General features: G+C 48.7%; 1 protein-coding gene across 3 annotated transcripts in view; it reads right to left on the bottom strand.

Annotated features, from left to right (window-relative positions):
* Nucleotides 1-14126: 14126 nt before the first annotated feature.
* Nucleotides 14127-22489, bottom strand: part of SHISA6 (shisa family member 6) — a 377087-nt gene continuing 368724 nt past the window's right edge. For 2 of the 3 annotated variants that reach the window (XM_075559174.1, XM_075559175.1), the window contains 2 exons: nt 17242-17394; nt 14127-14680 (listed from right to left, as the gene is read on the bottom strand). In XM_075559174.1, the coding sequence (XP_075415289.1) occupies nt 14127-14680; nt 17242-17394 (707 nt within the window). Of the gene's footprint in view, nt 14681-17241; nt 17395-22076; nt 22134-22489 lie in introns of all 3 variants that reach the window. The other variant, XM_075559173.1, reaches the window with a different exon arrangement.

Genomic DNA, 22489 nt, shown 5'->3' with positions numbered 1-22489 from the left:
TATGTACTGATTATTTTATGAAAGTGAAAATTAGAATAATTTCAAAATTAAAATAACTCACTCATTTATTTCTGAGTTTTATACACATACTTATTTTTCCTTAAAATGTTTCAGAGCACAGTGTATTCCAGAGTTATCATAGGCCTCAAGGGAACACAAACAGAAAGAGGCACTTGTAACAAAGATCTCTACTGTCAAGCAGTTAGTTAAGTAGTCTGCTGCTGAAGGAGCCCGGCTGGCTGATGCTGTGGGTTACACACCAGGCTGCTATTTGAAACTGTTTGAACTGACCAGTGGCTGGATTTTCAAAGTTGATCTTCAGGTTTTTCTTCTCAGGCATCTGGGTGGCTTCCAAAAACCCACCGTCTGGTTAGTAACTGAGTGTCTTGATTGTATTACCCTCGGACTCCTATATTTGATGGACTCTGTGGCTGATTGTAGAAATTCACCAGTTTTGGCTCAAGCTTGCTCACTGATACTCAAAGGTGTATTTCACGAATCCAGAGGAAATATTTCCCTTTCCGGTGTGTGGTTCTTGGAGTTGCATGGCATCTTGTGCTCGTGTGGACCTCAGAAAGTTTACTTTGAAAGTTATATTTGAGCAAGGCTCCTGCTTCTGACCTGTGTCTAGACTTTCCCCAAAGGCAACAAATAAAGAGGGATACCATTGCTTGGCCCATTGGTGAAAGGAGTCACGGTAGAAGGAAAGGAGGGAAGGGAAACTCCACAGCTTGATGAAGAGCATTGTCCTGCTGGCGGGAGATGGCTGTCGTGGGATCCCTCATGCCCTTGGCCTGCAGGGTTCACTGCCTCCTCTGGAATCCAGGACTAGAACGACAGGAGCTGCTTTGTCCACAGGATAGTGATGAGGCTGGCCCAATGTAAAGAAAAGTCTGGCTGGTTTATGCGCTCACCTAGCACTTCAACTTTTGAAACGACCCACAACTCCAGGAGCAGATTGTAGCCATTTTGTGGTCTGTGCCTCAAGTTTCCCTGACCACGTCGTATGGGACTCAGGATAGGCAATGGACACAAAGTATGACCTCAAGCTGACCATAACAATAGCTTCCTTTACCATGCTCTTCTTGCACTGCCGCCCTGCTGCGTTCTCATTTAATGAGTGGCATCTGGGCTCCCTCCCCTCGACTCTGGTGGAACTTCATGCCCCACAGAATGTACCCTGAGCCTTCTCAGGCTATATCTTAGGAGGTGATGCACTCTTTTCCCCCCTGAGGACGCTCAGAACATGTGCAGAAGAAAACATAAAAGTTCAGGTGATTGGATGCCCAAAATCCATCCGCAGCATTTCTGCCTGGATGAAATCTCCAATGAATGCTCTCTGACTACAGTTGAGGGATGTGAATAGGCTTGGGGCATTACAGAGAGCATTGTAAAGCTAATGGCAGAAGAAATTAATGTAAAATACAATACTCTATCATTCGATCTCCCTCTGAATTCATTTTAAAGTTGTTTCAGTTTTTAATATTTTCTGCTATCTCTTTGAGGTTTTCAATTGTTTTGTCTGGTCAGTATTGTTGTTGGGTATTCATTTTCTCATTTGCTTTGCATGATTTTGTATAACTGCATTTTGTTTTGTATGATTTTTTGTATACGAAATGCAGAATAGGTAGATGTTTAGAGACAGCAACGGGGTAGGGACATGGCAGGGGAGGAGAGGGTGGAAATGGGGAGCTGACACCAGTGAGCATGAGAAGAAAATGTTCTGCAATTGATGGTGGTGATGGTTGCACAAAGTTTAGTATAATTGAATCACTGAATTGTATTGTATGTGAAGTATATGCCAGTAAACGGTTTTAAATAAATGAAGCAATTATCAAACCCACAGAGTTCAGGTGATTGTCTTAAACAAGTGGTATTAAATACTCAGCATCTGAGTGTGGACGCTTTTGAGATGAGTCCAAGCTCAGCCACTATCTAGTGGAAACTGCATAGTTGGCCCTCAGTGAGAACTCTCTAGCTAAGCCCAGCCAGCCTGCAGAGTCACGAGAAATGGGGAGAGTAAATGATGGTCGGAGTATTTCCTGCTCGCTCCCTCTCCTACACCTGTAAGCTTGTACTTTCTGGATCCTGCCATGAGGTGGGACCAGGTGAGCTCAGACGCTGGAGAAGAACCATCACGCTTGGTCAAGCGGAGGGGCAGTGAAAAAGAGGAAGACGTACGGTGGACTGGCACAGTGGCTGCAACGGTGGGCTCAGACAGAGCAGTCATGAAGATGGCACCAGACTGGGCAGTGTTTCCTTCTGTTGTGCAGACACCTAACAACAATAACAACAGAAGTGGTGAGTGTCCTTCAGGGCTGCCAGGTAATGTTCATTGTGAGACCCTCCAGAGTTCTCATTTTCCCCTGCCTGGTGGGTGACTGACACAGGAGGCCTGGTGGCGTTGTGGACCTGCTAATAGCAAGGTTGGCTCTTCAAGCCCACCAGCCACTCGGTGGGTGAAATATGAGGGTTTCTTCTGTAAAGATCCCCAGTTTGGGAAACTCTCTGTATGGTTGCTCTGAGTCAGTAGCAACTCAGTGGCAGTGAAGTTTGGTTTTGGTCACTGGCAATGCTGCAGACAGCAGCTGCTCTCCTTTCTGGGGAGTCTTTGAGTAGGATGAGGAAGTACAGCAGGATGCCTACAATGGAGAGAGTGAAAAGTCCACATTGGATGTTTGTGATATTGTGATCTGGGTGTCGTTTCCCATCAGAGCACAACCCAGCCCATTCTGCTGGATTCAATGACTCTTCATGATACGTATCTGACCAAGGTAAGCCTGACCCTTTGGGTCAGCTTTCCTCAGCAGCTCTTTCTTCTGCTTCTCTTTTCCTTCCAAATTCCTCATTCTATAAATATGTAATCCCTGCAGACTCATTTTTGTGCTAATTGCTTCCATGAAATTAGTTATCTAAAATATACAGGCTACTTGGATCCCAGAATTCCAAATATTTATTCTCGTCATGCTGTTAGAGAATTTAAAAAATGGAAGGAGGGCTATGGGAGGCAAAATGATATGTTCCTCAAACTTTAATTTGCATAAAGGCCAGGGAGCTGTCCACCTCCAGAGATTCAGACTAAGTATAATTGGAGTGGGGGCTGCATTGTAATAAATCCCCAAGTGATACTGATGGTCCTTTTGGATGGACCACAGCCGAGTGACCCTGGATTCGATTCTGGTTTTTACTTTTCTCCAGAGGGGGCAGTGGGGAGGGAGGGGGGAAAATGAGGAGCCGATACCAAGGGCTCAAGTAAAAAGAAAATGTTTTGAGAATGATGATGGCAACAAATGTACAAATGTGCTTGACACAATGGATGTATGTATGGATTGTAATAAGAATTGTACGAGCCCCCTATAAAATGATTAAAAAATCTAAACAAAACAAAGGCCAACTGCAGTGCAGTGAATTATTCAATGTGGCACATCTAGCCAATACTCTCTGTAACTCAACAAATGACCTTTTTCAGGTGGGTTCGAGTAAGAAAAGATAGGGAGAAATAATTATAGGATTTAGTTGTGAGTACTTGTTAACAGTATTCGTTGTAATTGCCATCCGGTTGGCAGGATGAGGGGAGGCAGGAGAGGGAAATTTCATTACCAGCAAGAAAGAAGAACCAGGAGTGGCGTGTTTCCTTTGGGTCCTGAGATCCCTGTGCATTGAACTAGGAGACAGCTGTGATACCCAGAGAAGCACCAGTGGAGTAGCAGCAGCAGCAGCAGCAGCAACAGCAGAACCAGGAACCAGAGCCATGAGACAAGAGTGTTGGACTTCTAAGTCCACAGGGCCATTGAAACAGTGCTTTGGGGCATGAGGCTGGCTTGGGGAGTGGGGTGCCTATGGGCATTTGATCAGGGGAGCTGGATTTGTTTACTCATGGAGCTGGAGCTGGGTACCTTCTGACTGAGGTTTATGGTAGAGTGTCATGCCCTTTGGGAATTTATTGGCAGCCATAAAAGAGCTTTGTAATCTTGCCTGAGCAAAGCAGAGACCAGGCCAAGAGGCCGAGAGCCAGAAAGAGGTCTGACTGCAGGGATGGCAGAGAAGAAACCATCCTGACTGAACAACTGTATCTGGAGCACTTCTCACCTGAATTTTAACCTGTTAACTCCCCTAATGAACCCTATATGCGTGAGCATTGTCTGTGAGCTCTGTGTGGCCATTGCAAAGAATGCTCAAACCAAGCTGAAATGTAGAGCATTCTGAGGGGCACAGAGTGCCAGCATATGAGCCAGAATTCCTCATGCAACAGCAAAGGCCAACTCTCAAGTCACCAGGATAAAAAATAACCAAAGTAGATTGTCTAAAGCAGCGGTTCTCAACCTATGGGTCGTGACCCTTTTGGGGGCCGAATGACCCTTTCACAGGGGCCGCTTGATTCATAACAGTAGCAAAATTACAGTTATGAAATAGCAACAAAAATAATTTTATGGTTGGGGGCCACCACAACATGAGGAACTGTATTAAAGGTTTGCGGCATTAGGAAGGGTGAGAACCACTGGTTTAAAGGGGCCAAGAACAAACCATTCATGTAGCTAGAATTGGGACCGACACCACTAGTTCTAGTGGTTTGCATTTGCCTCTCTTCTCCAGAACTTGCAGTTCGGGTTGAAATTGAGACCTGAGGTGAAGCAATGTATCCCCTCCCCCTGGGAATCCTGGTTCTGAAGCATACGTTTAAGCCCTATTTCTAAAGGTGAACACAATAAAGGAATGAACTGCCGAACCTTTTTTATGAAAATACATTCATTTGGATTTCTTTTGCAGGCAAGTTGTTGATTTTAGGCAAGCACAAAAGGTTATGTAACAGAAGAGGCCGTTGTGGAGAACCTTGTTTTCTCTCTTGTTCCCTGTACTCCCTATGGGTGTCTTGCTTTGTTGGTGCCAGGTTAGGAGGCTCCACCCCACTCCCTCACCTCCCACCCACCCCCACGGCTGGGGTGAGTGAGTGGTGGTGACACGATCTCAGAAATGGTGGTTCTGGTCAAGGGCGCCCTCCTTCCTTGCTACTTGACCTTTCCAGCAATGGCCAGTGGGTGCTGAGTTCAAGAAAATCTTAAAGTCATAGAAGCAGAGACTAAAGACACCGACAAGGATCTTAGCTATTCTCTGATCTGACCTAATCATTTCTGTCTTCCTCTGAGAAAATAGAGGTTTCTTAAAGAGAAGTCACATTTTTCCAAGTGATATAGAAAAATGCCAAAAGAACCCGTAAGCAACATCTCTTGACTCAGAGTCCAGCATTCCTTGATTGTATCGTATTCACATGAGATGGGGATGTTGGGAAAAACAAGACCATTATAAACAGTGGGATGGGTACTCATTGCTTATCCAGCGACCACAACCCACCTACTGCCATCAAGTCAATTCTGACTCAGCAATTCCTGCCGACCTTACTGTTAGCGCCTCAGTGCCTGAAGGGAGCCACTGGGGCACCTTATTTAGCACCCTTTAAACAAAATAACTAAATAAACTCACTGCGATCGAGGTGATGCCAACTCATGGTGACTCTGTAGGCCAGAGTAGAACTGGCCCTGTAGGTTTCAGGGACTCTAACTCTTCACAAGGGTAGACAGACCTGTCTTTCTCCTGAGGAGCTGCTGGTGGTTTTGAACTACTGACCTTGCAGTTAACAAGGTACCCAATGCCACCACAGCTATTCAGCACGCTCGACACCTAGAAATAATGCATATTGTTTTGCAGCAGGGCCTTCGAGTATCCAGCTCTTCTACATGAGGAAATTGAGGCACAGAGATGGTATTTGCCAAGAGACCCATGTGCCCTGCTTTCTTTTTAGAAAGATGAAGGAAAACTTTACTCGTTCATCCCTGGAGGCTTTGTTCTTCCTCCTTGTGTTCAACTGAGAAGAAACAGAAAACCAGGATCCAAAGTGACACCAAAGGTGAAAAGATGAGGTTATCCATTGGGCTGCTAACCCCAGGGTCCAAAGTTTGAAACCAGCAGCCTCACTGGGGCAGAAAGACAAGGCTTTCTACTCGCATAAGGAGTTACAAGTCTCAGAAACTCACAGGGGCAGTTCTGCCCTGTCACAAAATTGCTGTAAGCTGGCAACGATTCAATCGCAGTGACTTGGTTAGTTTGGGGTGCTAATGATGGTGTAATAACACGTTGCTGATCGGTTACAAGTGGCGTGTGTGTTTTCACACCTACATGTTTTAACTCGTGCTTGTTCTTACATTTGTTTGTGCAGCTTATTAGCTCAAAAACAATATAGATCTTTCTAGAAGCTGGCTGCCCTGCATAGTTTGGGCTGGAAACAGCCAGCCAGAAAAGTATTAAAACCTGAGTTATTCAGGCCACTCCAACGTGAAATTAATGACAGTTTTGACAGAAACTAAATTGAGGTTTACCATAGAAATCCAAAGAGAACAAAAAGTTTAACAAATGGTTAGAGTTAATGAGATTTAAAGAGCACATTTAGCCTATCTAAGGGAGAAATTTCGTAGGTAATTTAGAAGCACCATTGAAAGCATGCTCTCTGACTCATCTCTCTCGACCATTTTATTATTAATTGTGTATTTTCCCTACTTACTCAATAAAGAAGGCCTCTTAAGTGTTTCTATCAGAGAACTGTTAGTCTAATTTAGTCATTCCATGTAAGCACTGCAATTAAGTTACACTTTTCTAAAAACAAAACAAAAATGGTCTGATCAAGAATGTTGTTTCACTTTGGCTTCCTTTCCCATGAGTATAGATTACTGAAGCTTTCTTACACTTATTTTGTGTGTGTGTGGGGGGGGGGGTTATGTGTGTGCGCTCTGAGTTATTATGGGTTAGACACCATGATTTGGAAGCAATTGTTGCCGTAAACAAATATATTTCAAAAATTCATCTGGTTGTGCGTCCTAAGACTAATAAACAGACTGGCAGTTTTGCCCTAGGTTGTGAATGCCTCTGGTAAAAAGAGCATCAATGGAGTTTTGAGTGTAAGCCCAAGGCATCTAGTGAGAAAGGTGTTAATTACTCAGCAGTACAGAATTGGCAAGGAGCTTTGTCTGCTGAAAGATACCTTCAGCAGAACTTCAGGTGACACAGAAACTAAGCACTTGCTGCTAACTGAAAGGTCAGCAGTTTGAATCCCGCAGCCACTCCGAGGCAGAAAGATGTGGCAGTCTACTTCAGTAAAGATTACAGCCTTGGAGGCCTCTGGGACCATAATCAGAGTCAGTTTGATGGGAATGGGTTTGGTTTTTATGATTTAGGTTCTAGGAGCTATGGAGGCATTAAGCTTGACTGAAGACCATGTCCCTTTTAGCAGTCCATTTGTTTGCTGAACCAAAAGACATAGCCAGTCTCTGGCTTCCAGTGTGAATTCATAAACAAAGAACAACCGATGACCTTAGCAGCAAATGGGAGCATGGCCAAAGCAAACAGTACTCAAGATGAACCCAGAGAGAGGGAGGGTATCTTGAGAAAAACCAAAGGTCTAAATCCATTTTCACGGTGCAACCCGGTTCTCTGGTTTAAGTGACCTGGACACTTACCCCCTGGTGTGCTTATCAACCATGGTAACTGTGGAAACTAGCTTTGGAGCCAAAGTCTAATGTCTGAGGAGAACATGGCCAGAGTTGATGAAATTTACACAACATTCTTACACACGTGTCCCTCGTTACTAATCCTAAACCTCCTTGCAGATATTCTTTTTGTTCATTTTTTTCCCCAAAGCCTTGTTGAGGTTTAACTAACATGCCATGGAATTCACCAAGGGTCCATATACAATCTGATGACCTGTGGTCCATTCACAGCATTGTGCGCCACCACAATGCTGGAAACATCAGCCCACAAAGTCCCCTCCTTCTTGCCCCTACCTCATTCCTTATTGGTCTCCCCTATTCTTTCTTCATTTTGAAATGACCTTTTCACTGTTGACAGCTGCATTTGTGATTTGAATATAGCAAACAAAATAAGCATATGGCGATTTGAAGGGACACAGGTTATGTTGAAACGACTTTATTTTTTTAATTCATAAATATCTGTTACTGACAAAAGTGGAAAATTCCTTAAGACTCAATCTTACTAAAGTAATATCTGTTGACAGTACATATAGAGTGTGCTTTGACGGGGGAAGGAGACTGATGGGATTTGTACAGAAGCAGCAGTTGCGAGGGCACTGCTTACCACGAAGCTTACTCATGAATAAGGAAGAAACTGCAATGGGACAGAGAGGAAGGTACTTCTCGTCAGCACGACCAGATAATAAACATGGAATCCATAAATTGGGCTAATGCGTAAAAATGTTCATTAATTCCCCCTTAGGAAATCGTGTCCCCCAACTAAAAATATTACAGTAAGAATTGCTTTTTATTAGAGAATTTCAAGAATTCTTGACTACAAAATATCTAGTTGCGTTATAGAACTAGAAGAGTATTTGCCACTACAAAGCAAATGATGAGTCCTCCCACAGGAGCGGCATTCAAGGGTTGCCGAGGGGGTAGACAGCAAACTTGAGCAAGGGGGTCTTCCTCTCCCTAGGGAGGGAGGCTGTGAAGGAAACACACAAGATTCATTTCTCTGACAGGGAAGGTGGATATGCTTGTCGATTTACATGATGGGTTTGATGACACCAACTTGACTCTCCGTTCTTGTATCACAAGCCTTCACAGGAAGGACGGTGGAGTGGCATGAGGAGGGGCCAGGTGCGTGCCCACCTAGCAGCCCCAGGTAGTGATGACTGTCTGATAAATGGATCAGAGCCTCAGTATCCGGACTTGGTGCTCAAGCCACATGGTCTGGAGTGGGGTCTGATGGCATCCGTTGTTAGACAGCCTTTGCCTTGAGTTCTCTTGGGCTCAGGCTGCATTTCTGGGCTGCCCTCCAAATTCAAGCATTGGGTCTGTATGGGCAACCCTCCAGACCTTTAGCTTCCAGCCCACCCCATCTCTGAAATTGGAACCGCCTCCCTCCAGCTATAAGAACCACATCAAAAACGAAAAATTGCAACACGAGATTCTTCAGAGTCACAGATGGCCAGGATGATGGAGGTGTGTCTATTATGAGACGCCTTCCATGGGAATATGATCACTGGGTGGCCCATACCATCAGGGCCAACCTAGGCTCTGGGGCAGAGTTTGATGGTTGTGTAGAGCATGTGCGGGCTGTTGCAGTGGGGCTGGCGTTGGGATACGTGCAGCTCAGTTTGGTGGGATGGGTTGAGGAGGGATTTTAACAGAATTATAGCCTAGGGCTGTAAGAGCTAGGCAGAACTTCCTGACTCATCTAGTCAAAGCCCCTGTGGTACGGATGGGAAAACTGAGGCACTCAGCGAGAGCGTGATTTGCCCTTGATCACACCCAATGAAGACAAAGCCAAGACTGGAAGCCATGTCTCTGGAGCCCTGGCCCTGTGCTTGTTTGCTCCTACAGTAGACCGCCTCCCCAAATCCAATCTGGACCCCAGGAAGACCTATCTTCTGTATTGAACCTGTCATTAAAATGCTGCATTTACAAAAAATAACATTTGGACCCGGAAAAATATTACATTAAAACTCAACGCACTTCCTTGAAGATACTCCAGAGTTTCCCAGGCTCAGACCGGGTGACAGGAAAATAATGCATGTGGGAAGCAACATATCAACCCTCCCATGGGCAGGCACTTTCTTTGGTCCAGAGGACCAACAACCCTTTCCTATTAGCTGGGGCCCAGCCCGCAGCTGCTTGTGGCTGAGGGAATCTGAGGGTGAGGAGCTGGCAGCAGACAAGGTGACAAGGTGACACTGAAGAAAATGAACTGTTTGGTGGCAGGATTATTGGACGCTTCCACGATGCTTGGGGTGTTGTGAGATCCCCCATATCTTTGGGGACGCATGAGGGTCTGTGGCAAGCACAAGGAGGGAATGGTCTAAGTCAAGTGGGACAGTGGCTAAGAGCCCACAACCGAAGTACGAGTCTTTGGCCAGAGCAGAAGCTTATGGTCTTAGTGGCGAGCTGGATCAAGCGCTCCAGGGGACTTGCCAGCTGCAGAGACTTTTGGCAGTGACCCTTCTGAAAGGGAAGTTCTTCTCCCCTCCCTCCCAAAGATTGGAGGGAGAGTACTTGGCTTGGTGGCCCAGACTGTCACTGACGGGGACAGGAAGTGAAAGATAAATCAGCGATCCCTGTCAAAGACACGAGGAACATCTGTTTCTTCTGTGGTTTTCTTCTTGAGCACTGATTGGGAAAACAGCACCAGGGAGAAGTAGGTCGGGCGGAGCAAAGTAAATGGAAGCAGAAGGGTTGTGTTGGAGACACAATGAACTGAAGAAGAGGCCAAAGTGAGCGAGATGCAAGGAGGAAAGGCTGAACTGACTTAAGAAGAGAATGGGAGTGTGATTGTGGAAACGGGAGAACTGGAATGTTCTAAGGGGCAGAACCATCACCTAAGACACCATGGGGCCTAGTGAGGGGCCTAGATAATCCTTGGCAAAGCTGCTGGGGCCCATCAGCCCATGTAGCTATGCATTAACTAGAGGAAGACTGACAGGAAAGGTATCAGAGACTGAGTTCACCAGGGCCAGTAAAAGATGGGAGGAGAAACCCATGTGAATCCAAATGCAATCCCATCAGAGCAGCGGGGACACACGGAGACCAGAGAAACATTAGTACAGTGTAGGCTTCCACCTTCCCTTGCTGGAGGAGGGGCAGGGGCTACCCGTCAGGTTGGGCTGGAAGTCACAACACATGGGTTCCAAGCCCAGAACACGCTCTTCTTGCCTGTGTGAACTTTCCTTGTGAAGGTGGGTCTGCATGTACTGTCGACATGGACAGACCAGCCGGATCAATGTGACCTTTCTGTAATTCCCAGTAGTCTAGCGTTCAAAAAGACGGAGCGAATTTGAGTGAGTTTCTAGAATTCTTATTCTTCTCTCCTTCCATTTTCTTTTCTTCTTCCCTTGTCCTCTTTTGTGCCCTGTCTTCTAGACCCAAAGGTGAAACAGAATACAGGCAGTCCCTGGGTTACACATGCCTGACTTACAGACAAGTGCCACATGCTCGTTAATGCAGGGCTTCCAACTGGTTCCGTCATAGCTGAGGCAGCAAAACAGAAATAGACCGGTCACAGTAACTGGAAGGGAAAACTACAGGTCCAGGGTCTGGAATGGGAGATTCTGAAGAGATATAAGCCCTTTCAGGGGCCTGCTGGAGGAGATTGGATTATTGACCGATGGAAATCCACACACATTCAAAACCATGAACATGGCCACCATCTTGGATAGGGGCACCATGCGGATATGTTTTGATGTGATGTACATGTGCCCTCGCTTTGAAGCAATCGAAGCAAAACACACACACACACACCATCATAATCCCTTCACTCACTGTGTGCACAGCTTTTAAACCATTGCCAAGGCTTTGCATCTTCTCATTCATAGAAACCCAGCCTGCCCACTGCCACTGAGTCCATTCCAACTCACAGCGGCTGTGGACATCTTCCAGGGAGCAGAGAGCCACATTTTTCTTTCTTGAAGTGGCTGGTGGGTTTGAACCACAGACCTTGCGATTAGCAGCCCAATGATTTTCCTAGGAGGACTCCTTTTCTTGCACTAAAAGCACAGGTTCCCAAACTTAATTGGCCTACTCCCCGCTTTCAGCCAAAAGAGAAACCTTGATACTTTACTCATAATCCAAGATAAAGTATTGGCATCTGTTTCTGCAACCTTCAGGAACCACCCCTCCTGCTCCCGAAATCTAGAGCTCTCTAGCACTCTGCAGGATGCAATATTGCCCACTTTGGGAAGCACTACTAGACTAAGCCTAAATAAGAAACTTTTGTAAAAAAAATAAATAAATAAATTTAAAAAAATAAAAAAAGAAACTTTTGACTAACACATTCTTCAAAACACAGTTTGGAACTAATCTCATTCATAACCTAGGGGCTGTTTTATGCCATTTGAAAGAAGCAGGAGAATCTTCCACTGTGACTGACCCCGGACATTTTAAAACAAACAGTGCCAAAATTAGGATGAGAACTGTTTTAGGATTAATTTACCAACAACTCTTGAGACAGAAGGACACCTTGTCAGAGACAGGCCTGGGGAAGGCATCTGAGGCTGGCGAACGTTGTTCTGATAAGATGCTTCCCACACTGGATGTCAAGAGCTCATTGGCTATGTGTGTTTGTGTGTAGACAGCTGGGAGAGAGGGTTCCTACCCACTTCTTTTCTTTCCCCTCCCCACTAACTGACAGTGTTTCAGAGGACTGGCTGGACCAGGATGCACTGGGCTAGGGAGGGACCACGCCATGAGAAGCCCACCGAGCTGTTTGTTTTCAGATAGACTTTCACTAGCCCAGACCTCTTAGCCTTGTCTCAGGAACAACCCCCATAAACCAGCCTGTGGGGACCTGCCCTGAGGAAGGTTTATGTATTTGTGGTGCTGGAGGGGGAGGAGGGGTGGTGTAGCAGAACACGGTCTCTGCCCTCACAGTCACAGGGGCAAAAACCTCTCCCTGGTGGGAAGCTGAGCGCTATGTCCCTAGCCCCCAGGATTTCCCGGCCTCTGGATGTCTCCTAGGGTGTCTTAGTGTGCCAGGAGAGGCGAGCTTTGGTGGGAAAGAGACAAGAGCTTTGGAATCTTGGTGTGGTTAAAATTTCCAGGGCTGCCTCTGATATCTGATATGTTCTTGTTCTCTCTCTCTCTCATAATTTCCTTGTGTGTGTGTGTGTGTGTGTAATTTCTTTTTATAGGTCTGAATAGCTTTTGCAACCTGGTTCCAGCCCCAGCCCAGGCTTCCTCCCAAGCTGCAGCTGTGAGGCAGGCAGGTGAAATCCCCTTTCCTCCCTTCCTACTCCTTCCCCCTTGGCCCTTCCCACTGCCTTACACATAGAGCCTAGGCCGTGGATTCACTGGAAGCCCCGGCACTCCCTGCTGGTGAGGGAAGGCACACCTTTGAGGTGCTCAGGAAGTCCCGGGACCAATCAGTGTCTTGGTGGACCCTTTATATCACCGTGCTCCAGGGAGGGTAATGGACTTTCAGGAGGACAGGAGATGAGCAGGTGGAATCAGGGGAGTGTGAGCAAGTTCTAAAGCGAGAAGGGGCCCAATAGGTGGGCAGTGACTGGCAGAGAGGAGGGCAGGGCAGTGTCCTGGCCCTTCTCTTTGAGAGCTGAGCCTTGTCCTACTCCTGCCTGATGTGAGTAGTGGGGGACTGGCAGAGCCCTGGGGGATGGGAATGGAGAGCCCCTAAGGCCCAGGGCGTCACAGTGCCCTCCCCAGCCTGGGCTCTCTGGCCACAGCAGGAGTCTCTGGGGAGCAGAGCAGAACAGGGGAGGCGAAGGCAGCCTGGGTGGCAGGTCACAGTTCGGTCCCAGAGGCCTGGAAAAAGTATCTACATAATCAGGTGGCTGGTAAGGGCACCCTGAGGTCCCCATAAGCCCATCAATACTTTCCTCTGGGAGGACTAGAGCCTGTATCCCCGCAAATTTAGGGGTGACTTAGCTAGGGCTGGGGGAGGAGCAATGCCCTCTGGCTCCCCCAAGAGAGGGTAGGAGGCAATATGGGTGGGGCAGCCAGCTAGTTGGAACCAGGGAAAGTTCCCCAACAACAGCTGGAGGATAAGATACCCCATTCCTTATCCCTGGGCCTTGAGGGAGGAGGCCCAGGCCAGGGCAGGGCCCACTGGGGGCCAGTGCAGGAAGGGGTACACGTGGGGACCCGAGCTCCAGCAGGCAGAAAGAATCATTATTGTGCTTATGGACACAGCAGCTCCCTGGCGCTGCAAGAGCGAGCAGGCAGTTTAGAGGCACTGGAAGATTCTTGTGATGCAGTCCTAGGTGAAAGGTCAGCCCACTGACTGCGCCCACTGGCTCTCGGCCAGTCTCTGAAGGGGACCTCCTGGCTTATAGTCCCCAGGAGGGGAGAGGGGGCTTGGAAGGGGGCTGGGGACAAGGCAGGGGCCTTGCCCCTTTCCTCAGCCTCCCCACCCGCCGACTCTTCTAGAGGAAGGGGTGGTGCTCTAGAGTCTAGGTGTGAGGCTGGACCTTCTGGGCTGCGTCCCCCAGGACATGGCTTTCTGGGCAAAAGCAACCCATGCCCACTCCGATGGTGGGAATGAGGGAAGGAGGGAAAACGAGGCTAGCCACTCTGCTCCAGCCCCTGCCCTGCTTGCCCAGTGGCCCTGCCCTGACCCCATCACACGGTCACTTCGGTCTTGCTGGCTGTGTAGCAGGTGTGGTGGCCCGGGATATAGTGCAACTGTTCCACGGTGTTATGTCTGCGAGAGGCGAAGGCCTGGCGCTTGGCCGCCGTCTGGCTCTGGCCCAGGGTGGCATAGGAGTTATTGGAGGCACTGGGATGGGAGTGCATCTTGGTCATGCGGTAGCGGTCCAGCACGGGTGTGGACACAAAGACATCTGTGTGTGAGATGGCCCGAGACAGGGCCTGCTCAGGGAAGGCCGTCCGCTCCGGGGACAGCAGTGGGTCCTGGGAGTGCAGGCGTTCGGTGGAGAGCAGCTGCTCATCAGACAGGATGCGGTCATAGGGCAGGCCGAACTCATCTGGGAAGCCCCGCTCTGGAGACAGGACCCTGTCCTGTGACATGGCCCGGATGGGCCGGCGGGGCCGCTCCCTTGGCAGCGGCTTCTGCTGCTGGGACATCTGGATGACATTGAGAGGGAGGGTGCCACGGGCGGCCAGGTCAGGCAGGTGCCGCCTCCGCATGTAATACTCGTCAGCCTCCTTGTCTGCTGCAGGAAGGGAGAGAGCAAGAGAAGAGGCAGCTGCATGACACCCCAGCAGGGCGGCTTGTGGTTGCCGCCCTGGAGTTGCCCCTGACTCATAGGGACCCATGCACAAGGGGTCAGACGATTGTGGTCCATCGAGTTTTATTGTTAATTTTCAGAAGTAGTTTGAGAGGCCTTCCCTACCCCCACCTCCAGCCCCAGCCCCAAGCCATCTTGGTTATGCTTTGGGCTGCTACCCACAAGGTCAGCAGTTCAAAACCACCCAGCTGCACTGAGTTATAGTCTCAGAAACCCACAGGGGCGGTTGTACTCTGCCCTTCAGGGTCCTGATGGGTCTGCATGGACTTAAGGGCGGTGAGTTTGGCTTGGTTTCAGCCCATCTGCTGGGAGCCTTGGTGGTGCGATGGAGTATGGGCTGGACTGTGAGTCACGATGTCAACAGTGTGAAGTCACCAGCAACAACTCAGGAGAAAAACGAGGCTTTCAACCCCCTTAATGCTCCCGTGTCAGGAACACACAGGGGCAGCTGTACTCTGTCCTATAGGGCCTCTGTGAGTTGAAACTGGCTTGATGGCAGGGAGTTAGACTCTTCCTTTGGCACTCCATCGTAGTCTGGAAGCTCCACTGAAACGTGTTGGGCACCATGCCATACCCAGGCCTCCACTGACCGAAGAATGGTAGCTGTTCATGGGATGCCATGGATCAAACCTGGTCCACCCTGTGCCATTGAGTCGATTCCGACTCACCCCGTTCAAGGGTGTGTCTGAGGCTCCAAACTTTCACAGGAGCTGACAGCCTCATATTTTTCTGAAGGAGTTGCTGGTGGGCTCCAACTGCAGACCTTGCGGCAACAATCTAGTGTGTACTCTAGTACGCCACTAAGGCATGCTACCAACACCCACCCTCTGCTGTGCAGTCGGTTCCTGACTCATAGCACCCCCACAGGACCAAGTAGACTGCTCCCCAGGGTTCCTGAGGCTATGAATCTTCATGAGCTCAGGGGACAGCCTTAGCTTTCTCCCTTAGAACAGCTGGTAGGTTCAAATTGCTGACCCTTTGGGTAGCAGCCCAATGCCACTCATTGCTAACCCACCCTTTGTAATTACATGGATGAGGCCCGCGAGACCCAGGAAGGTGAGGGCTATATGCTCCTGTTTCTGGCGCCACACTGGGCTGAGAAGAAGTTTAAGGTGGACAAGTGGAAAGCTTGCCCAGAGCCTCTGGGCTCCTACCCCAGTGTTGCTTCTACCATACTCTGTCCTGAAACAGAGTAACTGCCCTATCTCTTGAGGAAACACCCAAGTAAAAGCCAGCAGTGTCCCAGTAAGGACTAGTGTCTTCAAAGAATCAGGGTCCCAGAACCAGACTCCTCGTAGAATACGAGGTGCTGCTGCAAGGAGGCCCTTTGTGGCATGCTAAGCTGGTCACTTAAGAATGCGGTAACGCCTTCAAGGCACTGGAAGCCAATACAGAGCCATGAAGTCCCACCACTGCCACTTACTGAGCTCACAATGTGAACAGACAAGGGCAGTCTAACAGGAGTATTTTCCTCACCAGCAGGTGGGCCTTTCCCCGATCATACTATCCACTGGTTCACTGTGCACCCAGGTCTGCATTGCTCCAAGATGCAGGTGGCTTCCTAGATCTCTGCAGAGTGTGGAAATGCTGGCTGTTCCTCCCGTTTACTAGGCGGCCACTGAGGTCCCTGTGAGCCATGCTCCATTATCCTGGGGCCTGTAAGGGATTCCTTGAGAATTCCAGGATGCCGGCTCTAGCTGTAGAAACTCAGTGTTCTGCCATGGCGGTGGTTGATGTGGACTCAGGGGCTGACCTCCCACCAGGATGGGATTGTCCTGCAGCTTCCAGGTCTCTGCCTATAGCTGGAGTCACTGAGTGAGATTCATGGGCAAATGGTTCTGGGAACCAAGAGGGAAGGGCTTTTCCTCAAAGCACTGTCTTGATTTTTTAGTTCATTAAATTCTTTAGTGTCCTGAGCCTTCCAGTGGAAGAGCTGGGATCACTGGGTGTGTGAGAGTTCATTGATGAAAATGGGGTGTGTGCCTGGGAAGTGGGGAGTCTCAGGCTTACAAGATGGTGTTGACTGGGTTAGGGAACGAGCTGGCGATTGGGCTCCTCATTGTTCAGTGACTATGCAGCCCAGAGAGGAGATTCGGACAAAGTTCTTTGGCCATTGTTGGCCTCTGTTCCAAGATAAGATAACGAGCAAGGAAGGCCCACAGCCTGACAGGGGGAGGAAAGTGGCTCTTGCATTGAAATCACTCTGCATCCACTAGGCACTGTGAGCTGAAGGCTGATGCAGATGAGGATGTGGATGTGGATGTGGGAACTCCAGGAGTAGGAAGAATGGCCTCAGGTGTTAAGAACAAAAATAACGGGCCTGGCTATTCTCCTCCATCATCTACTGCCCCCCAATCTTCCCCCATCATCCACTGCCCCCAACCCTGGCCACCCCTGCCTTCTTTCTTTACTCTTGGTGTTCCAGACCAGCCCACTCCTGGGGAGGGCACGAGAGGAGACCTGGGCCCCAGGGAGACACCACTCACTTAGTCTCTTGAGAGAAGAGTACTTGCTGGGGTTGGTCTTCATGGCAGACTCATAGGAGGGGGGCAGGTGAGCCAAGTTCTGAAAGGAGCGGGAGAAGGAGAGGTCATAGGGCTCTGTGGCTGATGTCAGGATGTTGTTGATCCGTGGCTTCTCTGCAAGGGAAGAGAGAGGGGCAGTGTGTCAGCGAGGATGTATGCCCACACAGTTCTGACAGAGGGAAGGTGGCCCGCCCCTGCTCTTCCTTTTCTTCCTTCCCCTGACTGGACTCCCCACCTGCTTCCCCAGCTCCTGGGCAGGTGAGGACACAGGTGGTGCTCCTGACTCCATTTCCAGCTTCCGACACGCTTGGGGGTGAGTGCTGTTTCAGCTGCTGTCGGCCACACAGCCATGTGACTCAGACAAAGGAGTGACCCCTTCTCCTGGTCCTCACTGGGCTGCTGGTTGGAAATGTAAGCCCATTAAAGTTGACGGAGTCTGAAAAGCATCTATTTCTATGTAAAGGCTGCTGCTTCAACCTCACTCAGGACCAGAACCACCTGAGTTTGAAGGAGATGGAGTGACTAGTCTTGTCTCCATGCAAAGATAGGTGATTATATAGAGCATAGCTCTACTGAGATGCCAGCTAATGTCATTGAGCCTCTCATGTAGAATCTCCCCAATCCTGGGCCTCGCCCAGCACTACACTTCATAAATCACCGTGACCCTCAAACCTGTTTGAATTCCTTTCTCCAAAGTCACTGTAACCATCTCTGAACTGCTGGAGGAAATACTGTGGGCAAATGCTTGTCACATCATCCCCTCCCTCTGCCAACCCCCGCCCCCCACTGAGAAAGCCTGAGTGTACACACTCACAACAGCAAGGCATGTGGTGTGACACCAAGCCCAGGAACAGCAATGTGATGGAGGAATGAGTGAAGGGAAGAACTCTGGATAACCAGGGCGGGGTTTGGGTTGGTGGGGCTAGATTACAGATAACAGGAGGCAGGGTAGAGGTGACGCAAGTCCGGAAAGGGAGTGCCAGTGAAGATGGGGAGGCAGGCGGGAAGAATGAGCTCCAGCTAGCATGCTTTGGTGTTGGATGACTGCAGGAAGCACAGTAACACGTGGGAGACGAGAGCTGGTAGCCTAGGGAAAGAGTGGGACCTTTCCTAGCCAGGATATAGTTGGGAGGCCTTCATCTTGCTTTAGCATTCCTTCATCCTTAGTTTGGGACACCTAAAGGCCAAAGTAGCACCACAATGGGACAGGCTCTAGTGAAGGGTATGCCAGAGTTCTGTGGCTCCCATACCCCTTGGCAAAGGAGGTGCTGACCCCTGGTAGACATGAGCATGATGAACCAAGACTGCCCTCAGCAAAGGGACTTCCCTGCAGCTCGATCCCTTCCTGTCTGTGCTGCCACCCACGGCACTGGAGATGGAGCCAAGGGAGCTCAGCCAATGAGCGGGTTCACATATGTGAGGGGGTGGGGGGAGGCTACATCCCCATGGGATCAGAACATGCTGTACAGAAAGGAGCCTCCCAGGCATGGATCGGACAGATGCCTGGCAGTGGAGTGGGCAGACAGCTGGGAGGCTGCTCACCAAGCTGAGTATTCTTCACTAATCTCTTTGTTCTTGTTTCTTTACTCTGTGCCATGCTTAGGTAGTACTAACTTCCCTATGTCTGTTAGCATCACACACCCACCAAGGCTCAGCTCATCCACTTCTGAGTACACTTCTCAACGCTCTTCCCTCCCATCGGACATCCTCACACTCTCAGCTGAGCAAAAGCCAGGGCTCCCTTGCCTCCTGCCTCTACGGCTTGTTTATACTCTGCTTCTCACTCCTCCTCTATCATGCTAGGCTCACCACTATGACAGTGTCGCAGGGTTTTCCCAGCCCATAATAACCTCCCCTCGAGGAGCTCGTATTGCGCATGGAGAAAGTATCATCTGATTACTGCCTAAGCAGCGGATACTGTCTGCAGTGACCTCCAGTCAGTTGACTTGGGTTGGTCTTGTTGATCTTCAAGGATGGTGCTCTCCTTGGCACCAGAGCTTCACTTTTCAGGTTTCCAGATAGATGCCTGCAGGGTGTGCTGGCTGCAAATGAGGATCCCATGGACTTTGTTTGGTTAGTTCACTGGGCACAGCTCCCTGCTCTTCTCTGACTAGCTAGTCTGCCAGTGTCTGGGGAAAGTCCACCGTCAGGGAGGAATGCACAGAATCCATCTGTTCCCACTAGACTGTGGAGTCGCATCTGGTGTAACTGGATGACCAAGTTGGAAACGAGCAGGTGGGAAGAGGAACAGAAGGAAGAATGGATTCGCCTTTTTCTATTCAGGAAGCTGTGCTTGTGTTGGCTCCTTGTGGGGAAAAGCAGCTTCGTTATTACTCTCTCAGAATTTTACTAGGCAAGTGGAGCTCTTGTGGCTTGCCGTTTCTGCTCCCTGCTCGGCTTCTGTCTGCCGCTCCATCACCGTGCACACCCCCCAGGTCCCCAGGCTCTGCTTCCTGCCTTTTTTGGTGTGTGTGTGTTCTGTTTTCAATATCTCTCACACATAGCCCACACACTCCAACTTAGTTTATTGCCTCCGACATGTAACGTACAGCCCTAGCCTTCCTCCAGGCTTAATTTCTGCATTTCTAACTTCCTATTGAGTGGCTTTTCGTGTACTGCCAGAGGTTACATCACACTCTAGATGTCCGAATGTAAACTCACCACAGGCAGCCCCATCCCTCTGCACACACTGGCTGCTTTCCTGATGTCTTAGGTTCGCTCATAATAATACTTTTTTTTTAAACTGAATCAATCCTGACTCCTGATGAGCCTACGCATGTCAGAGTAGAACTGTGCTCCATGAGATTGAATCCCCTGACGCAGCTCACCAATCCTTTGTTCTGAGTCTTCTTTGGGTGGGCTCAAACTGGTTCAAGTGTTTTGGTTCGTAGCTGAGCTTGTCAAACGTTTGCAGAGCCGCCAATAATAAAATTCCCATCTGTGTAAATTGTTGGGCTCAAACATTTTCTTCATACGAGGGTAAGTCAAAAAGCATAATTGCTACAACATTATACAAAATATCACCGAACAATTCTATCAAAATGAGAAGCTATTATTTTCCAACCTATTCTTCATCTAGGTCTAGACACTTGTGGAGGCTGCATTTCCATCTCTTTCATCTTCCCCAGAAGAAGTCTACACTCTTCAATGTGCGCCTTATCAACACAGCTATTCTGGCATCCCCACACAACACATAGCATGTTCCTTGAGTTTGGGAAACAAAAGTCTGAAGGAGCGAAGCGTGGATGAGGTCAGGCTTTCAAGTGAAATTCTCAGGACAGGAGTGGCCACCCTGGAGGAATGAGCAGGTGCATTGGGATGGCACCAATCTTCACGATCTTTTTCCTCACTGGCATAATTTTCCATCTTCTTAAAATGTTCTCAGAAGAAGCCCTCGTGGTTGTCCGGTGTCTTTGAGAAAAAATTGTGAAGATTGCCGTGCTGGAATTTCATAACCACCTGAGCTACCCTGTTTGTCTGGATTGAAACTGGCCCGGCACATCCCTTCAGAAGCCTCTGCTTTGATCAGACCCTTTTTTGAAGGTGTCCGAACAAGACTTAAGACAAGTGGTATTACTGTGAGAACTTGTCTGCAGCCCTCTACTGATTGCAGAGATCCACTGAACCATGCAGGTGTGGAGTAAACTGTCATGGATGAACTGGCACTGGAGAGCCAATACTTTTCATCGTAATTCTTATAATTAATTCTCAATAGTCAAACTCATTTAGTAACGTAGTGCCCCCAAACTTGTTTCACCATGTGGCATCCTGAACCATCCTTTCTACTTCCACTGTCAACATCACTGCTGACATCCTTTTTTCCCACCAAGCTCTCCATTTTCTCCTGCCTCTAGTTTCCGTAGGCCTTACAGACTGGAAAGCCGTATTCATCTCTTGCTTTCAACAAAGATTTCCACCAGTAGCATAGCAATGGAGGGGCATATCAAAATCTACCACTCCCTCCTAATTTTGATCTCTCGTAACTTCTACGTTGAGACAAGGGCAGAGCACGGCTGCCATGAATGTGTAGGTCTCCCGACGAGGTAAGGGAGAGACTAACTTTTGGTCTCTGTTTCCCCTCTCTCTCACTCCAAACTTAATTATGGTTTCATGCATTCGCAGTAAAGAGAAGAATGGCTGATATTTCATCATTGACATGATTGTATCATGCTCTACCAAGTTGGTAACAGGTGCTTCAAATAGTCTTTCTCAGCAGTTCTATATGTTAGTTGTGCTCTTGTGGGAGGGTGTCATAACCTATGGATGTACTGTGGGTTTCTGACCCTTGGTCCTAGGCTAGCCCTCCACTGCTCTGTGGGCACCCCTTGCCAAGAGGCTGACATCTGAACTTCTCAGTTGGGTTTTGAGTTTTATCAACTCTTCATTAGCTTGAGGTGGATAGACACAGTTTCTCTATCCTCGTGTCACTAGTAAATGACACCAGGTGTACCTGGGGACAAAAGAGAGGGCTATACTCCTTGCCATGGACACATGGAACTTCTTACAGCAAGACTTGCTCTTGATAACTAGTGGAAGTAGCTTAAGGAAGGGTCTGGCCACATCCCTGCAGGGGAGAAGATCACTCTGATATCAGAGACAAACACCAAGGGGACAATGGTTGAAAGGTGAAAGTGGAGCATTGTGGCCCAGGGACCTGAGGCTCATGGGTCATTGCAAACCCCCTTGGCGACCATGAATCCATGACCATGCATTTCATTCCTTGATAGACATCAGTGGTTAGTATGGAGCCACTTGGAATGAGGATGGAGTATAGAAGACTCCAGATCATCTCTCACCATGTGTAGGGGTCTGGGTAGCACTGCATAAAATCGGATGGTTATACTGATGATCACCTGAAAGTCACAGAAAGATATTTTTAAAGCAGGGTCCAGGCACTCACTCCATTGTCTCTCCAACAGGGCAGCATTTCTCTGTTAATGTGATTCTCAGAGTCAGAGGAATACCAAGCCCCAACCCACTGCCATCAAGTCAATTCCACCTCAGAAGGACCCTCAAGGACAGAGCAGCATTGCTCCCTAGGGTTTCTGAGACTGTGACTCTTTTCAAAAGCATAGAACTTCATATTTCTACCAAGGAGGCATTGGTGGGTTTGAACTTCCGTCCTTGTGGTTAGCAGGCTAACTCCAAAGTCCGCTATGCCACTAGGGCTCCTAAGTGAAGGGCAGGGGGGAAATGGTGAACAGCAGGG

Source organism: Tenrec ecaudatus, chromosome 10 (assembly GCF_050624435.1).
Source record: "Tenrec ecaudatus isolate mTenEca1 chromosome 10, mTenEca1.hap1, whole genome shotgun sequence".
Classification (NCBI taxonomy): domain Eukaryota; kingdom Metazoa; phylum Chordata; class Mammalia; order Afrosoricida; family Tenrecidae; genus Tenrec; species Tenrec ecaudatus.
The sequence above is the reverse complement of the archived record's forward strand: the minus strand, read 5'-3'. Positions and strand labels throughout refer to the sequence as shown.